The sequence below is a fragment of the Neltuma alba genome, unplaced genomic scaffold, assembly GCF_004799145.2.
Source record: "Neltuma alba isolate B1F8T4 unplaced genomic scaffold, ASM479914v2 tig00012746_pilon, whole genome shotgun sequence".
In the NCBI taxonomy this organism is placed as follows: domain Eukaryota; kingdom Viridiplantae; phylum Streptophyta; class Magnoliopsida; order Fabales; family Fabaceae; genus Neltuma; species Neltuma alba.
This window is the reverse complement of record NW_021637162.1, coordinates 1-18,055: the sequence shown is the minus strand read 5'-3', so window position 1 is coordinate 18,055 and position 18,055 is coordinate 1. Positions and strand designations below refer to the sequence as shown.

Here is an 18,055-nt window from a genome sequence, read left to right as displayed (position 1 = left end):
GGTGGCGATGGTGACGTCTGTGGGAACAAGGAGATGTATTCTTCTCCTTTCTCTTCTTTTTTATGGCATATCTGATGGGATAAGACCATCCATCTTCATCTTCATCGTCTGATGCTTCCCACCAGTAAGGTGTATCACACTCACAATCAGGATCACATTCTTCTGGTGCATGATCCCAAATGAAGTGGCCATTTATGTGAGACACATAACATGGCTTGGCATTCTGATCTACCCAAGCAATTGGAGGGTCTCGCTTAGATGGGAGATAGGCTGGAGTGATGGTTAAAATTCTTCACCATCCAAAAGGGCGAGAGCTGCGATTCACTGTACGAGGAACAAGCTGACTCGAGAGAAATCGCTCGACCTCCTATCTCTTTATCTACTCCGATTTTCACCAGTCTCTTCTGTAAATTTCGTTCTTTTTCGGCCTGGGGGCTTCAAATTCTCGGAAGGCGAGAATGGCGTCTACAGCAGAAGCTATCTCTTTCTCAGCGTTACTCCTGCTCCTTTCGACCTCATTACACTTCCCTTCCCTGGCAGCGACGAACCCGACAGAGGATCCGACTCCGGCTGCTTGGCCTCTTCAATTCCACTCGGTTCTGTTCATGAACAGCACCGGAAAACTCCAGAAAGTGGACCTCTGGTACGACTGGCCCAACGGTCGCAACTTCAACATCATCCAGAATCAGCTGGGAGAGCTGTTATACGACCTCGAATGGGACAACGGTACCTCCTACATCTACACTCTCGACCCTTCCAATCAGAAATGTAGGGTTTTACATTTCCCCGTCGGAATTCTCCGCCCTAATTGGCTCGACGGCGCCACCTACCTGGGCCAGCATCACGTCGATAACTTCCTCTGCAATTTGTGGCAGAAAGTTGACTTTATCTGGTACTACGAGGACGTCCTCACACGCAGGCCTGTCAAGTGGATCTTCTACACAGGTACTGTGCCGTTCCTTCCACAATTCCTCAGACATTTGACATCGAAATTAAGCTTGCAATCCATCCAATGTGTTAATTTAATAGTGTGAATTTATAAAACGATATATATAAAGAAGAGTTCCATTTGGAATAGGATTATGAGATTTTCTTATGTGGGAGAGTGCAGGAATGATTGCTCATGTGATAACATTTGAGGTGGGGGCAGTGCTTGAGGATGAGAAGTGGCAGGCTCCTCCGTACTGCTTTGCAGAGGCTGAAGCAAATGATCGTCCTCCGTTAGAAGTTTCTGAAGATGGTGGTCCTCTTGGCAAGTTGATGAGAGGAACATCTAATGCTTTTGATGCTATGTGATTATGAAACTGCTACGTCAAATTAGCAATGAAAGCTTTTCTTATATTTTATTTTGGTCAAGTCGTCGAGCATTGGGAAAGATATATGGCATGCGTTAATTTTGAAATTTCAATTGACTAAATGAAAATTTTAGCACAAGAAAGATTCTGATAAAACAATTAAAACAAAATTAAGGGTTTCTCATACAGTTATATAATAACAATAACAACTCCTATTTCACTAAACGCATGAATCTATAATTAAATGTTTTAATAGATTGTTAACTAAAAAGTCACATTCCACTGTAGAGTACTATGGAGTTATAGTTTGGAGAAAATATTCAATATTGTGTTTCTGCATCAATACTTGTGCTTACAACATTGGAAAATGAAGAAAATGAACAAAAAGGAGGCAAAGGAAAGTTGGAGGAGAAAAATAAGAAGTGGGGGATCCAAGAGTGCAGGATTTAGACATTGAAGGAGCCAAAAGCCTGGAACCAGAAAGATCTTAAAACTGGGAGTTCAAATAGAAGTATAAACCAGCAAGGGCTACGATTCCCACCACTACCGCAATAGGGAGCGCCTTCCTGTGCACAGAGACATCACATTGTTACTACACATACCCGTCTTTAATGCTATGCATGAGAATCATGTATACAAGACTTGGGTTTTATTCTTACCCGACAGCTTCATCTCTCTGAAGTTCAGCTTTCCTTGCCTTTCTCACATCTGTTTTATTTGCATCCTTCGTCACTGCGGGTGCATATGGCTTAAACCTTCGTTTAGGAGCACCGCACACTGCACATTTCAATTGAACAACTCAATTCGCAATCAAACCTTCATTTCTAACACCCCAACCATTTCCACCTCAATTTTCGGCATCTATCTCCTAGAAAAATATAGATGTAAACATGATGATATGTATTGATCTGAAAACCAAGCCGTTTGGAATGAATTATAAGTAGCTCTTCAAGATTTACCAAATACAAGAAAGTATGTGAGAGGAATTTGGGAAGCGTGCTTATATGTAACTCCAAACGTGATTCCAAATGGGCTCTGGTTTATTTTCTTGAATAATTTTCAATAACAAAGTGCAAGACAAAAGCATGTCGACCATTTCCATCATGATGGACTAGAAATCTTTGGATGTGGCTACTTCACTGTTTCCCCTTCAGAATGGAGAACAAACAGCGATTGTTCACGAACATGATAAAATTACATGCTCTTAGCTCGAAAATTAACCAATTAATTACCAGTAGTGGGAAGTTCTCAAAAAAAAAAAATTATGTATATCAGTAGTGGGAGTGAAGCAATTAATTACCAGGGCAGAAGTAATTATCAGGCAATTTCTCAAAAGGAGTTCGCTCGTTGTAAACATAGCTGCATCAACAAAATGGAGAAGCATGAAATTACGGCATATAAACTACTATTCCAGTGATCATAATGATAATGCATATGGAGCAATGAAACTGAGGGAAAAGATGAGAGGAAACCCGCAATCACGACAGATATAAGCCTGCTTGGAAGCGACGCGCATGGAAATCCTGGGAGTTGCGGAAACAAGATTGCGATGATTGGGAAGAAGCAAGAGATTAACAGAGCCACAGAAGAAGGATGATTTGAGAGCAAAAGACTCGGAGGGCGGCCGAAGGCCAGCATTGGGAGGGGAGGCTAATGAAGGAGAAGAAGAAAGGGATTTGGGAGTGTGAAAGGCGGGTGCGGGAACCTGCACGTGCAGGGCCATTTTGGGTTGGAGTTAGGTCTGTATCACAGATACAGAACAGTGATGGAAGAAGAAGGAGAAGAAAGAGATGATCAAGAAGATAAGAGAATGGCACTGAAGCCTACGTGGAAAGCGTGGCATTCACACTCCCACACACATACACAGACCCTTTTACCCTCGCTTTCTATCTCTTCCTTTTTTTCCCTCGTGAGGGACGATTTTTGTATTGTACGCTTTTTTTAAAAAAAAAAAATTCAAAAGGAGGAGCCATCTTGTTTACGCGGCTGTGTGAAGCCCTGTTTAAATTAGTGTTTAAAATTATTTATAAGTATATTTTATATAAGTTAAAATAAAATTTTTTATATACTTGTATCATATTTTATAAATTATAATTAAAAAATTACTTATAAACTATTTCAAACGGCTCTAAATAAAATTACTTATGGGTATAATTTACAATTCCTGTGCAAATATTTGGGCGAAAATAAAAGACATGTTGCAAATGGATGTTGGCCAAAACGATGTTAATGACCATTTTCATAATCAAATTTTTACTAATTTTAAAGTTTTAAGACAAAATTAATTATTCAAGATTAAAGAAGAAAAAATTAATTATTGAAATAAATTTGAAAAATCGTAAGAAGTTCTAATTTATTCGAATATTTGACCCTGTTTAAAGAAGATCGAATTCTACGCATTTAACTCAATTACTGTTGGTTGGAATGAGTAATAATTAATACCCGTACGATGCTAAATATAAAATCTTTATATATACTAGTATAAGAGTCTTATATTTAAAACCACAGAAGTACTACATTTTGTCCTTGATATAATAAACTAGTTAGGAATTATATTCGATCCTAAATGATTGTAACGCATGTCCATTTTATTTCTTATATTTTTTCAAAATATCCATATTGATTATAAGGGGTTCAAACATTCAATACACATAATTGAACAGAATAATTTAAAAATACCAACACATATTTGTAACAAATAACGAATTCAACTAATTTTCTTAATATCTCCAAATTAGCTATCTAATATTTAGAGTAATGATTACATTTAATAGAGGTTAATATATATATTTATCTATTTGACCATGATCCACCACAGAAATTCTCCTATTTAGGGAATTAGGAGTTTCCAAGGTCATTAATAATTCAATTTGCTCTTAGACATCATAAAAAGCACAAAAAATAATTTAATAATAAAGTAGGTCTGGCCGTATTTATAAGGTACAAGCAATTTTTGTCTTTCATACAAGTCATTTTAGAAAATCAAAAAATCATTAGATCATTAAAGATTTTTTCCCCCGAATTGGCTTTTCATAGAACACTTTTCTCCCATTATTCAACACAAACCAAACATGTTACTCTACACCATTTTGAATTTAGGGTTATGGTGATCATACAGAAAAGAAGAGCAGGCTAAACAGTGATGAATTCTCTAGCCTTTTTCTGCAGGCATTCAAGAACATTGTCAAGACATTTTGTGAAAGAATCCAACACCTCAGTTTCTAATTGCGATCCAACACCACTCCAATTAATTCCCAATTTCTCTATTGCGCTGTATATGCGCTGGGCCTCTGATACTTCTACGTCTAGGGTTCTTGAAACAATACCATGGTCCATGAATGCTTTTAGAGCTTGCTCTGGTATGGTTGAAATCTGCAGAGACAGCAAACAATGACAAGACAGTCACATTTCAGTCAACTTCCACGTGAATGGTCAACTTTCTCTCACAATCAATCCAAATTAGTTATGATTCTTGCATACTTCCATTGCAAATATAGAAAAATTCTTAGGCAGATGATTCATTTCAAAAACGTTTTGTATAACAAGTCAACCAAGAAAAAGCATGTAAACATGTTGAAATTCTGCCGAAAAGTGTAACCATTAGAGGATCCCATTGGCATGCTACAACTTGGATATTTTTGTCGTTTGCAAATACAAAGCATCCTGATGAAAATTAAGGCAATATGGGATGTTTAAGTCTTCCATTGAGTCATATAAAACACCTGGCCTCAATATGATATTTGAATAGGTTAGCTTTCCTACTTCAATAACGACACATTTAAAAAAAAAAAAAATTGTGAACCAAAGTTTAGATGAACTGAATCTTAGGAACTCATCAAGATCAAGATAAGCCTCAAGACTATAAACACTTATTGAGGTACATACAGATTACCTACCAATAAGGTCTACATGTTAAAAATGGAATTCCAATCCATATCTTTATATCGTATGAGTTGTATTCTTACTAATTAGACCAACTTTCATAGGCTTTCACTTAGGTACTCATCACATTTAGAGAGAGAAAGAGATTAAAAAAGAAGACGAGTGTAGATATAAGTGAACTCAATACAAAGTCATACTTTTGTGTGTCACTGTTCTCTTCAACGGCATGATTGTATGATTATAGAGGATCTAATTTATATATTTCAATTTAGATTATTTGCAATTACACGAGTAACTCCATTTGTTACGTTGAAGAATTGCAAGTCTCACACAATCAATTGTATTATGTTACTCTAAAGTACATGATTTTATATGACTATAAAAGATTTAATTTGGAAAACACACACACAATCAATTCTATTGTGCCTACTTTAGAAATTCGTCAATGGAGGCAGTAGAAAAACAAGTGAGATAGCTCACCGTATCTGGTCCAATAAGAGAAGCAACATATAAGGTGTCGGGGTAAGTAGGATTTTTCACATTTGTCGAGGCCCACATCAGCCTCTGCTTTTTGGCACCTCTCTTCTCCAGACGCTCCCATCTTGGACCAGAAAACTTCTTCAGGTAAATCTGGTAAGCTAAAACTGCTTGAGCTATTGCGGCCTAAACAATTTTTAAAACTTGTCAGGGAAAAAGAAGCCAATATTAAAGAGGACAAATACTTGGATTTCCTTCCACTAATTTGATAGGTGCTCCATACCTTCCCTCTCAGACGTAGAGCCTCATCAGTACCAATCTCTGTAAGTTTCTTGTCAATTACAGTATCTACTCTACTGATGTAGAAAGCTGCCGCACTTTGAACCATGGAAAGATCAGTCATGGAAGAAGCTTCAAGCCCATCTAAGTAAGCATCAATCACTGCTTCGTATCTAGAGAGACAGAATATGAGCTGTTCAAACACAGACCACAGTCATATTTTTGTAGCTAGAAAGGATCAAAGTTTCATTACAGGACAATGCACATGAAATACTTACAGTGACATTTACACTTATCCCCTGAGAAATGACCTCCTTTATGGAAGGAAGTGATTCTTCAGTTGCTGGAATCTTTATGTACACATTAGGGCATCCAACCTTTTTATGGAGCCATTTTGCCTGCTCAATTGTTCCTCTTGTATAATCAGCAAGCTTGGGCGAGACTTCAACAGACACGTACCCATCTTCCCCTTCTTGTTCATCGTAGATAGGCTCCAAGAGCTTGCAGGTATCTTGTATGTCCTTCACAACCAATTCCCAGTAGGCATTTTCTACATCTTTCCCCGACTTAACTAGTTCCCTGTTTGAACACAAATCAAATAAATAATACTACTAAGCAGAAATACACAAGACAGAGAAAAGAGAATACAGCATGAATATTTAACGTGATTTGATTAATTGACTTGTCAAATAGACTTGAATTTTCTTTACCCCATAAAAGTTTACGATTCCCATGATTTTTTTAGCAAGAAAATGGCAAGCCTCTCTTTATGCAAAGGTGAAGAAGAAAAATTTTCCAAATATGGATACAATTATGAATGAAAAAATTATAAAACACTATTAACAAGTCACAATTTTCCAAAACTCTTGTCACACCTATGCCAATCATATGCTTAAAAACCACTCATCTATTTTCTCAACCTCTTAATTAATGTAGGAGCAAGAGAAATAGTATTCAAACAAATGAGTCCCTTATTCAAAGTTCTAAACACCCTTATATTACCCTAAAATCAAACTCCATTGTTAAACTTTTGGGTCTCTCCCTCTTATACGGGAGTCAAAATAGTCCCAATAACGTTATAGTTAGTGTTAGGCTATCCATAAACCCATTAAGCCATAGACCGCAATTTCGACCTGACTTTATAACTAATTACTCTATTTGGCACTTTTTAGCACCTTCTTGCACATGCAATTTTGCCTTACCCTGATAGCAATTCTTGCAATGGTACAAGTACGAAAGAAATTACCTCAATTGGTCGTTGTAAGCATTGGATGACGATATGGCTTTGTCGAAAATCTGCATATTTGAGCACCAAACTATAATAAAAATCCTACTTTGTCACACAGAAATTGGACAAAAACAATACATTCTCAGATAAAGATAGCACTTAATGAAGTGACGACACTAATTACCGCAGGATTGCTGGTGACACCTCTGACTCCTCTTGCAATCCATGGAAGCAAATCTGTAACGGGACGGCAAAGATTATCATAATACGGGCTCTGCTTTTGCTTCTCGTAGAGATCATGCAAAATCGTTCTCTTCGCGCTGGTCCCATTATTACCATCCATTTTTACCCCCCAACACTTAAAACTGCGATTGTGAAACAGCACAAAACACGAAAGAGAAACAGGAAAAAAAAAAATTGAAAACGCGAGTTTCTAGAAAGATTTGGAGCGAGGCGAAGAAAATCAAAGAACTAACTTAAAGGGTCTAGTGTTCACCCAACTTCGCTGACCACCCGAACTTGAATAAGGGGAGACATTGAATCTAACAGTGAAAGCCATTGCAATGGTGAAAGATTCTTACAAGCGCGAAGTTTCTGGAGAAGTCGAGGAGGAGAAATCTAATAAGGAAGGTGCTCTCCAATCAGCAACGCATGGGCCGAGAGAGCAGGATAAACAAGTATAACTCCACCCCAATCCAACGGGATATAGCGCCTCATCATTGTCAGGTAATAAAATAATAAAGATAAATAGACAAGCAGCCTAAGTCAAATCTGTTAAAATTAAACTATGATCACGGAGTTATTTTAAAATTGAAAACCTTGCCCCGACTGGGGACTTTTCGGCCAATAACATCCTAACCCGAGAATCAACGTGAGGAATTCCTTTAAATTAAATTAACAAACTTTAATCAACGATGTGGCTAACTGAGGTTACGTCAACATAGATACCAAAATTTAATAACTGCATGGGACAAGGAGTCCTAAGGTACCCAAGCTTTTTTAAGCAGATGGCGTCCCAGAACACAAGGTTTATTTGAAATGATTTATAAATAATTTTCTAATTATGATTTACGGAATACAAGATAAGCATATAATAAGACTTTTATTTCAGTTTATGTAAAGCATAAGCAAATCCAAACTACACTTAAATTTGGTCTTTCACAAAAAAAATTATACTACCTTCCATTCTCAATATAATACTACCTCCGGTCCTAATTATAAGAACCAGTTGACTAATTTGAAGAGATTAAGGAAGTAAGTTAAGTTAGTTATTTGTAACAAATAAGTGTTGTCATTCCTAAAATATCCTTGCTAATTAAGTGTGTTAGTTAGAACTATAATTATTAGAAGGATTATCTTGGGAAAAAAATGCATAAATATGAGAGACAAAATGGATTAAGGTCTTATAATTAGGACCAAACTAAAAGTCAAACGGGGTCTTATATTAAGGACCGGAGGTAGTACCTCGTTTGACTTTTATTTTAGTTCTAATTATAAAATCTCAATCCATTTTATCTCTCATATTATATATTTTTTCTAAGGTAGTCCATCTAACGATAGCAGTTTTAGCAAATAATTAATTAGCAAGGATGTTTAAGAAAAGACAATACCTATTTATTATAAATAACTAACTTAATTTATTTCTTTCATCTTCTCAAATTAGTCAACTAATTCTTATATTAAAAATAAGAAGTAGTATTTAAATCAAATTCAATCATCCAACTAACTCAAATGACATTATATATGATACGATGTAATTGGCTTTGCATTAAAAACGTGGTTATTGTTATATGAAGGGAGGATTTAAGCATACCTTACGTATGACGGTATGAGCATGCGAATACGTATGCGCTACCATGTGAATACGTAACGTATGGATTGAGATAAGATTACTCAATTTTCCATGTGAAACTGAATTAATTAAGACCTTATTTTGCTTGTTCATTAAATATGTCCAATAATATCAACATGTGCAAGCAATAATTGGAATCATAGAGACTTACTCAAAATTGGCGTCTTTATGTCATGCGTACATGTTGTAAGCTTATTTTTTTAATATCATTAACTTAACTGAATTGAATTACACTTAAAATTTTTCAGTTTAATTTAAAAAAAAAAACTCGAATTCTACATTCAGTTTGGTTTGATTCATGAGGTTGCATCTGGTTGTGTGGAATTAGTCAGTCTTATGCTAATAATAGCATATCTTCCTTCCATGTTCATGTGCAGGAAGGGAAACGAATTATTAAATTAAGATGCACATAACACGTGTTTTTCAAGGCACAATCACTAAATAATCATTTTCTCACAATTTATTTAATATTTATTATATAAATAAATGTCCTTTTTAATACAGTATTTTGTTATTTTATTAAGATGGATGCTTCCTTCAAATTTTAATGGTTCCATGTATGCAACTACAAAATTAAAATATTCTTTGTTGGTGTGATTTTTTTTATTCTAAGCACAAGCAGCATCATCCTATTAGAAACAATCTTGTTTAAGACATTGTCGGATATTAAATACTCCTCCGGTTCTTAATATAGGACCCAATTCTTGAGTTAGTTTTGATCCTAAATATAAGACTCATTTCTCATATTTATTAATTTTTTCTAAATTACCCTTATAGATACTCCCTCAACCATAATCAAGCAGAGAGGGAGGGGGTATTAAGAAAGATGGTTATGGTGTTTTAAGAAAACGTGTCACTTTTCTTATAATTAACTAACTTACCTAACTTCCTTAATTTAATCAAATTAGTTAAATGGCTCTTATATTAAGAATCGAAGGAGTATGAGTTTTCTTAACAAGGATTTGAACTTTTATTTTTTATATTGTGAAGGACTAGTCTTTCTATTAGATCCAACTGTTGGTTGTTGGTGTGATTAATTGGGTGGAAAGATGGGGTAAGAAAAATGAGAAGGGAGAGTCATGAGGTAAGTCAATTTGTTTGTTAGGGCCCATGAAACATCCTCTAAGAAAGGAAAGTCTCCCATGTTGGATAGCAATGCCCTGTGAATAGATATTTTTAGTATCATGCGTCCTCCATCATTTGATGGTCGAAATATGAAATTTCAAGCTCTCAATTTTAATTTTTTTAAGAAGATTTTATATATTTTAACCTTCATTTTTTTTTGCACAGTGACTGCATTTTTATTACTTTCATCTTTTCTTCTTGGACTATAATACTTGGATCATTTGTATTTTAATCATTTTATTATTAATAGAAGTGACTTTTTTTAAAAGAAAATAAAATAGGTACTACGGTGGTATTACCTAAATACATATTGCTTGAAAACAATATTTAGGTGAACAAAAATACCAGTAAAAGATTAGAAATGGTGAAAAAAATTAGGATCCACATAAAGTACCAATCAATCATACTACTCTGATTCTTAATATAAAAACTCATTTGATTTTTATTTTGATCCTAAATATAATGCCCTAATCCACCTCTCATATTTATCCATTTTTTTTCCTCAAATAACCCTTGTAAGAATGGTAGTTCTAATCAATACACTTGATTAGCAAGAATATTTTAAGAAAGACAATACCTATTTGTTACAAATAACTAGTTTCCTTAATCTATTCAAATTAATCAATTAGTTTTTATATTAAGGACAGGAGGTGGTATAATAAACTCAAAAAACCTTTTTTGTTGTGAATGCGTAAAGTGCTAGAGTCTCCCATTGAACTCCAGACGAAACTAGTTTTCACCAAGTGAAACTAGGAATTTCTGTAACAAATAACACTTACAAATAAATGCAGCTTGTGTGACAAACAAATATGGAGAAACAGAGCTCCAAAATAAAGATTTTATGATTTCATATACTGTCCGAGAAAATGCCAAAATTTACAGTATCAAAGAAAAACTGGCTTCTCAATTACAACCCAACCGTATGAACATTTGGAGTATTGACCAAGACATATGTGAAGAATCACAAATGGCTATGTGAAGAAAACTGTCATAATTTGTTACCAAGGTTTCAAGTCACCGACAGGACCAGCAGTCCAATTCAGGATCTTCTCGCCAGGTTTCAAGTATACACTCTTGTCATGTGGCAGCTTACGAGCAAGCCCATTCAGAATCTGATGGAATGCATCGCCTGCTTGAGCAGGTTGAGGGAATAACATGGCTTGTTTCATGGAAGGGTTAGCAAGCAATCTCTGCTTTCTTAGTATTACTTCTGGGGGTATAGATGTGAGTATGGTATCCAACTTGGGAACATCCTCCTCATCAACAAACACTCCAATCTCTTCCCATGGGATTGCATCAGCAAATGGTAGAACAATATCATCTGCAATGATAACAGGGATGCAACCGAATATGACGGCTTCAACCAGTCTTGGACTCCAAGGGGCCCAGCCAAGTGGGCACAAACAAAACACGGCTCGCTGCATGTCCTCGTAGTATGTGGTTGGATGCTCGGTGGAAATGTCAAAAAGTGGATTGTCCTTGAAGTTCTCCCAAACTGCTGCTCTTGCACCTCTGTGTAGATTTGCAATAAACAATTAGTTTGACGAGTGAAGAAAACTTGTGTACATACTGAAAGTTGTGATGAGACCTACCTCGCATAGTAGCCCCCTTCAGGGTCATTTCCAACATCATAGAACAGTCCTCGAAAGTAAACAAAAATGGACCTAGGGATCTTTTCAGAAATTAGATGCGTCTGCATTTTCTGCGGAGGAGCATAGGGAGGAATGGTGATTGAACCTTCCTTCAAGCACACATGATTCTTTTGACCAAATGTTTGCACCAAGGTTGCACGCTGTAGCAATGGAAGAATTCCTCTCTCAATAGCCTTCTCTTCCTGGAACAAAATAGCATGATCAAGAGGCACATTAGTAGATGCATAATCTACAGCAGTGATAGTAACATCTGTAAGACACCACATTCTGTTCAGAAACTCCAGAGGCATTTAATAGTTATACAGGTAGAAATAATCACGATATTCTAAAATTCTTACTTGATAATGGAAGCATGCTCCAAAGTCATGAGGAACCAAAAAGAAATGATCTGCCCCTTCTGTCCGATTCCAGTAAGGCCAGTTTGAAGAAATAAGCTGGATAGCACTTCTCATCACTCGTGGTGACTTGAAAGGTAAGGGAAGGCCATTTGGGGTCAGATCACAGGTAGCGTATACGGGGGTATAAAACCAATCAGCTTCTTCAGGATTAACGGTCCGAACAGGGCTAGACAAAAGAAATCTGTGCATAAAGATCTCAGCTGCAAACATATGGTTGAGGCATCTGGGGTCCTTTTGCAGAATTTTCTTATTGTATTTGCTTGGAAGTTCATAAACAAAGACCTTCAGCCTGCCCACTGGATTGTCTTCAAGTACATCACCAGCACTACCTACAATTGGTCCAATCATAACAAGTTTAACGCTCTCATTTTTAGAAGAGGAGTTATGCAATAAGTCCCAGCTTATCTCCTCAATGAGACTGTTCGATTAGGCGTTTGAGAATTAATGGAGAAGGCTGGTTGCTAGAACCTTGAAAGTTCAAACAATCTGGCATGTGCAAGACTGCAAGTGTATTCTTGTGTGTTAATATTATTATTTTTTTTGTTTGGTCTAATGTTAATATTATCAGATAGTTCTCTTCTTAGTAAGAGCTAATGCAGACAGAGCAGACAACACAATCTCAGATTGAAACCTCTCTCTCTTTTTCACTTGATGAGGTTTACAAAGCAAGAGAGAATTAGCATATAAATCTCATCAACCATAAAGGTATTTGAGATCCAAATATTAATTCTTTAATGTTTCTCTTTATTGTGTCAACGAAATTTCCCCACATGAGAGAAAAATGACACTAAAAATATCATAAAGAATGAAAACCTGATGCTGCATTAATATCAGTCAAAGGTTAGTCATGGCCCTCTAATTGAGACCCAGCAAAAACAGGAAAAGTATTGTTTGACATGATACGAAGTACCTGGAGATGCAAACCATATCACTGTAGTGACATAAATTTTACCGAATGAAAGGTTCGCAAGATTTCTAATACAAACCCACCACCATGATTTCCTAGAAGCTAAGCTTAAATAGAGCCACAGGGAAAATTAAGAAGCAGGAAACGAAGTGGGAAAAAGGAAGAGGAAAACAATGGATTTACTGATCTGTAATTTCTATTTCAAAACTGAAACTCGTGTCTGCAGTAAATCCTTTTGGGGGGGGGGGGTCAGGGAACCTCAGAGTTCAAAATGATAATAAAATCCTGAAATTATATTTTACACCTATGCCTATATATCAAAAAAACAATTCAGAATTCAGAATAATCAGAACAGCTGGCCTTTACTCCATTGATACTAACGTTTGTGAAATATAGTGCTCCAGTAAGGCATCATTTCAGTTACACCGTACAATGTTACAACTCCTCTTCCCTGTGCTCCAAGCATAGCAAATCAGGGAGAACAAGCCAGGGCCAGTAGAGATACCCAAAAAGATATCCTTTATGTTTTTCTGTGCCTCTGTGCAACCAGACTTCTTATATGTATAAAATAATCCGGGATTGTAAATGCTAGTGGGAAATCAGGGTGCAAGTAAAAGCTTATAGCCCCATTTCCTTGGCATTACATTCTCCTTCCGAGATCACAATCTAATTGCTAAGGTCCCCTTCAATGAGTCAGTGAAAAATGAACTGTCTAATGGGGAAAAATATGATGAAATTTATGGTCTATACTCCTTGACAACACTTTCCTAGTACGGAACAAAGTCCGACATTTCATTCAAGATTCACTATTTGCGTGAGTCTGGCTACAGAATTTCAAAACAAGGTTTACCAAGAACTCATGCCATCCTACATAACGTGATGTAACTGAAAATTGGCTATAGCATGTTCAATGTCCCCATACTGATATAGCCGCCACAATCAGAATTAGATCTTTACTGAATTCAAATCCACCCAAAAAACCAGAAAGCTGCTGAAACAAATTAAATTGAAATGGATGAAACAGATAGTGCGCATAAATGACCAGAATTAAAACATCTAATCGATACATTGCAAAAAAGACGAGGCTAATTAAATCGAAATAGATTGTACATAGTCAACTCCAATCAAAAGTTGCTGATGGGACAAACTGAAAAAATAAAAATGACAAATCAAAGAAATCCTACCTGAAATTCTCTCAGTAGGTTGATTACCACCCCGCTGCACAGCACCAGTTGTACAGAGAACAGCAGCAAAAGGAGCCAAAGAAAACCCGATTCCAAGCATCCATTTTTGAATCCTCACAACCTAATACTCGGATGCTCACTTGCAGACACGCAGGAAGAACGAAAGGTTTATACAAACATGGTCTCAAAAGACGGGACGAATAATGAAAGCAAGTCAAGCTTAATCAGCAGAAGAAGATGACAGTTAAGATGTCGCAAGCGAAAGCAGTTGTGGGAGATTTCTTAGGATTTGAGCTTGCGAGGCTCAGCTAGAAGAAAGGGATATGGGTTCTTCCTAGCAGCAACGAGAGAGACAGATTAGATGAACCCACAAAAAATAAACATGAATTTGCTTTGAAGAAACAGAGAAAACGAGCTCAACGATTCGGTGAAAAATAAATAAATAATGGAAATGATTGATGATTCATTATAGAAGGAGGAGGAACTAGCTGGAGCAGCAGAATGTGCAAAATTCTCTAGTTTGATGAGCAGTCAATCTCAGGCTACCATAAAGGCATAAACACGCCACACCTCAAGCACGTTACGCTCTTGTGCTCAATTCGCTTTCATTTATTGTTGAAAAGTTATTGACCGAAAAAATGTCACCGTAGCAAATATAAATTATCACATTTTTTGTCTGGCAAAAAAAGAATGCAATAATATATGAAGGTACAGCTACGACAGAATAACAATTCTTTTAATAATCATTAATGTGATGGTTTGTTAAAAAAGTCCAAATGTGATGTCTTTTTTTTTAATGACTATCGTAATAAATACTTAAAAATTATATTGTACCATAAAATACTCAAGAACTAATTTAAATTTTATTTTTTATTTAAAATAAATTAATGATTTAGCCATCATCATTAAGATTTATTTTTAACGTAAAGGTTTTTTTATTTAATCGTCAGAATTTTATATTGAAATTACCATTTTGTTAATTATTTCTTTGTCAATTTGTTTAAGAAAAACTAATCATTTCATCCCTATAGTTGTAACTTATTTAAATCTCAGCTCATAAACTTTGATTCAATACGATCTAATGCGTACAGTTTTGACTCCACGCACCTCATTTTCAGATAGTTTTAATGGTTTATAATATTGATCCTTCACATTTAAAAAATAACTTTAGTTCTTATAATTTTTATTTTCTAAAATCCGAAGACTAACAGTTTAAATGTTTAATATTATAAAGAATGAACTATGCTGACTCAGCTTAGTAATTGAATTTCAAACAAATCAAAACCATTAGAATTGAGCGGCAAGGAATATCTCCATTACACCTCGTCTCCACTTCCTCTCCACTTAAATAAAACGACGCAGTTTTGTACGAGTTGAGTGCTACTAAGTCAATGGCCAATAAATAAGTTTTAAATTAATCAAAATCATAGGACCAAAATGATTAGTTTTTTTAATTTTTTTTATTATCGCATCTATAAGAATTCATGTGATTGTTGAATTATTATGAAAAATTTAGTTGTCTCCAATTTTATCCCAGGACAAAATTTTGCTTGGATGATACCGATAAAAGGTCTTGGCAGAAAAAGTTTACACTTGATTTAACTTGAATTTGTGTGGACAGCAAACCTCTTTGGAAGCTTGATGGTAAGTTTTTGTCCTGCCCACTAAGAGGCCATGCACCCAACAAAAATTACACAAACCATACCCAAATTCAAATGAAATTGAAATCAACCATCAATGGGCCAATGATATTTCATTGACAGTATTAGTGGAAGAAATTAAAGTACTATTCGATACGAAGTATTGAAAACGAGAGGTTGAGATTGTGATTGAGATTGAAAAAATAATATTTAGTATGAGAGATTACTTATTATATGGGATTAGATAAATCCATGTATGTTAGATTGGGAAATATCACAGGGAGAAGTGGTATTCCCCAATCCTATTTCCATAACTTTGTTTAATCCCATATAACAAGTAATTACTCATGCAAAAGATTTTTTAAATGATTTTTTTAATTATAATCCTAGTCCCTATCTCTTATTTTCAATGCTTCGTATCAATGGAACTTAATTTCTCATTACATGACAAGCCAAGATTTAAATTCTCATTAGAAGAAATATCCACATTTAATGATTGACAATACCTCCAACAAAATTGTTTACGATAAAATAATATCTATGTTTAGTTAAAAAGGGAAATGACATTTCTTATGGGGGTGCTTATCATAAATTCAGACCATCCAAATTAAACTTAAATAGTTTGAATATAGTTTTGTCAGATTTCTCATGTTTTTTTTTATTACGATGGAAATGAAATTGGAAATCATTAACTACCACTTTTAACTGTTAAAAAGTAAATGTACCATTAAGCACTACAAATCAAAAACTTTAAATTTTCACCATTCAGATCAAATGTAACTCTAGCCCAGATCTCATCACCGCATCAAACATCGAATGAAAATTTAAAAAAAAAATTAAATTGAACTTATAATTATGAAATCTTTTTTCCTTTTCCCCTCTATCCTGTGATGTTTACTTGTCGGCTCATTTGGTAAATAAAAATTACGTCGATCATGTTGTTTCAAGTGAAATTGCCGTATGCACAGATCAAATCATAAGTTGTAAATGGTTTGATCGCTTCTCCAAGTTTGGATAATAATTAGTTCATCAAACGTGACTTTGCCTAATTTGTTACTCGGATCCATAATGGATTATACAACTTACAAATGGCTTTTCACAAATTCAAATTGAAGTCAAATTAACCAGAGTTACCAAGTTTTACATTGCATATAAACTTTTTAACTCTGGCCCACTAAAAAAAACAGTCGTATACCAATGAATCATAAATTCTGGCAACAATATTGCGAGCTTAAGATATTATATTTCAAATGTGAATGCTGCTGTTATTTTTATGTAATTTATTATATTCTTTATTTTTTTAATTATATCAAATGTCTCCAAATTAGGTGTGTTCCATCCTTAATAATAGAAACTTGCGCCGCCCCTTTCACAGGCTATAGTCAAAGTTCTGTCCTGGTTAAAAAATAGCAGTTCCATCAAATTCATACAAACATGCTTTAATATAATTTTTCAAAGAAAATATTGCACGTCAAAACATTAAAAACTCAAGCATAAAAAAAAGTTTATGGTAGTTTTAAAATTTTGTTGGTCCCTTATTAATAATAAAAATAATATATGATAAAGTGTAACTAGAGAACTTAATCTAATAAATATGAACAACTTGACTTAAGTTTTATCCCGGTAATAATGATATTATAGGAAGAACTTACCTTTGGGTATCCATCAGATTGTTCAATAAAACTTATTAGAAAAAGATAAAATTTACAAATCTTACCCAAAAAAAAAAAAAGATTGGAGGGAGTATTACCTTGGACAGAAACGCAAAAGATACCAGGAGAATTTGTTTAGCTTTACATTAGTTTAAGGAAGTAAAGAAGATAAAATAATTATTCAGATTATGAATGTATTCTCATTCTCATACTAAAATTTGAAAACAATTCATCGCAGCAAACATATTCTTAGGGTTATCTAAGTGGAAAACAAATGGAGAAATCGGTCTTAGTGGTGGATATATAAATATATAGTACCTCTGGTCCTTAATAAATATTTTATTTGATTTTTATTTTGATCCTAAATATAAGACTCAAATCTATTTTGTCTCTCATATTATTATATTTTTTCCTAATATAGTCTTTCTAACAATGATAGTTCTAACCAATATACTTGATTAGCAAGAATATTTAGGAAAGACAA

General features: G+C 34.9%; 4 protein-coding genes across 5 annotated transcripts; 1 reads left to right on the top strand and 3 right to left on the bottom strand.

Annotated features, from left to right (window-relative positions):
• Positions 1-339: 339 nt before the first annotated feature.
• LOC114730624 (uncharacterized protein At4g14100-like) lies at positions 340-1,356 on the top strand. The gene is made up of 2 exons (XM_028917738.1): positions 340-945; positions 1,112-1,356. Exons 1-2 carry the CDS (start codon positions 459-461, stop codon positions 1,294-1,296), a joined length of 672 nt encoding a protein of 223 aa, XP_028773571.1. The 5' UTR covers positions 340-458; the 3' UTR covers positions 1,297-1,356.
• A 347-nt stretch (positions 1,357-1,703) lies between these two features.
• Positions 1,704-3,127, bottom strand: LOC114730625 (uncharacterized). Its single transcript, XM_028917739.1, has 4 exons — positions 2,768-3,127; positions 2,596-2,654; positions 1,955-2,072; positions 1,704-1,861 (listed from the first exon to the last, which is right to left on the bottom strand). The coding sequence occupies exons 1-4, from the start codon at positions 3,016-3,018 to the stop codon at positions 1,783-1,785; spliced, it is 507 nt and encodes a 168-aa protein (XP_028773572.1). The 5' UTR covers positions 3,019-3,127; the 3' UTR covers positions 1,704-1,782.
• Positions 3,128-4,178: 1,051 nt separating this feature from the next.
• LOC114730623 (transaldolase) lies at positions 4,179-7,807 on the bottom strand. The gene is made up of 8 exons (XM_028917737.1): positions 7,638-7,807; positions 7,346-7,526; positions 7,180-7,229; positions 6,212-6,512; positions 5,938-6,126; positions 5,658-5,840; positions 4,423-4,667; positions 4,179-4,256 (listed from the first exon to the last, which is right to left on the bottom strand). Exons 1-7 carry the CDS (start codon positions 7,718-7,720, stop codon positions 4,428-4,430), a joined length of 1,227 nt encoding a protein of 408 aa, XP_028773570.1. The 5' UTR covers positions 7,721-7,807; the 3' UTR covers positions 4,179-4,256; positions 4,423-4,427.
• Positions 7,808-10,850: 3,043 nt separating this feature from the next.
• LOC114730622 (probable beta-1,4-xylosyltransferase IRX10L) lies at positions 10,851-14,771 on the bottom strand. Of its 2 annotated transcripts, none has more exons than XM_028917735.1 (4): positions 14,280-14,771; positions 12,133-12,517; positions 11,731-11,976; positions 10,851-11,650 (listed from the first exon to the last, which is right to left on the bottom strand). In XM_028917735.1, the coding sequence occupies exons 1-4, from the start codon at positions 14,377-14,379 to the stop codon at positions 11,137-11,139; spliced, it is 1,245 nt and encodes a 414-aa protein (XP_028773568.1). In that variant the 5' UTR covers positions 14,380-14,771; the 3' UTR covers positions 10,851-11,136. The 2 variants fall into 2 exon arrangements, with proteins under 2 accessions (XP_028773568.1, XP_028773567.1); XM_028917734.1 differs by having other exon boundaries at positions 11,731-11,972; positions 12,129-12,517; positions 14,280-14,768.
• Positions 14,772-18,055: the final 3,284 nt, after the last annotated feature.

Bases quoted from the DNA above. Each gene is read 5' to 3' on its own strand.
- LOC114730624 (XM_028917738.1), top strand. From the start codon at position 459: ATGGCGTCTACAGCAGAAGCTATCTCTTTCTCAGCGTTACTCCTGCTC. The intron at 946-1,111 runs GTACTGTGCCGT...GGGAGAGTGCAG, and splicing joins CAAGTGGATCTTCTACACAG to GAATGATTGCTCATGTGATA.
- LOC114730625 (XM_028917739.1), bottom strand. From the start codon at position 3,018: ATGGCCCTGCACGTGCAGGTTCCCGCACCCGCCTTTCACACTCCCAAA. The intron at 2,655-2,767 runs GTTTCCTCTCAT...TTGTTGATGCAG, and splicing joins TATATCTGTCGTGATTGCGG to CTATGTTTACAACGAGCGAA. The intron at 2,073-2,595 runs GTAATTAATTGC...TGAAATGTGCAG, and splicing joins TGATAATTACTTCTGCCCTG to TGTGCGGTGCTCCTAAACGA.
- LOC114730623 (XM_028917737.1), bottom strand. From the start codon at position 7,720: ATGGCTTTCACTGTTAGATTCAATGTCTCCCCTTATTCAAGTTCGGGT. The intron at 6,127-6,211 runs GTAAGTATTTCA...GTGTTTGAACAG, and splicing joins GGATAAGTGTAAATGTCACT to CTCATATTCTGTCTCTCTAG. The intron at 4,668-5,657 runs GTGAGCTATCTC...CTGTCTCTGCAG, and splicing joins CTCTTATTGGACCAGATACG to ATTTCAACCATACCAGAGCA.
- LOC114730622 (XM_028917735.1), bottom strand. From the start codon at position 14,379: ATGCTTGGAATCGGGTTTTCTTTGGCTCCTTTTGCTGCTGTTCTCTGT. The intron at 12,518-14,279 runs GTAGGATTTCTT...GACCAATTGTAG, and splicing joins ACCTACTGAGAGAATTTCAG to GTAGTGCTGGTGATGTACTT. The intron at 11,977-12,132 runs TCAAGTAAGAAT...TGCTATTTTGTT, and splicing joins TTTGGAGCATGCTTCCATTA to CCAGGAAGAGAAGGCTATTG.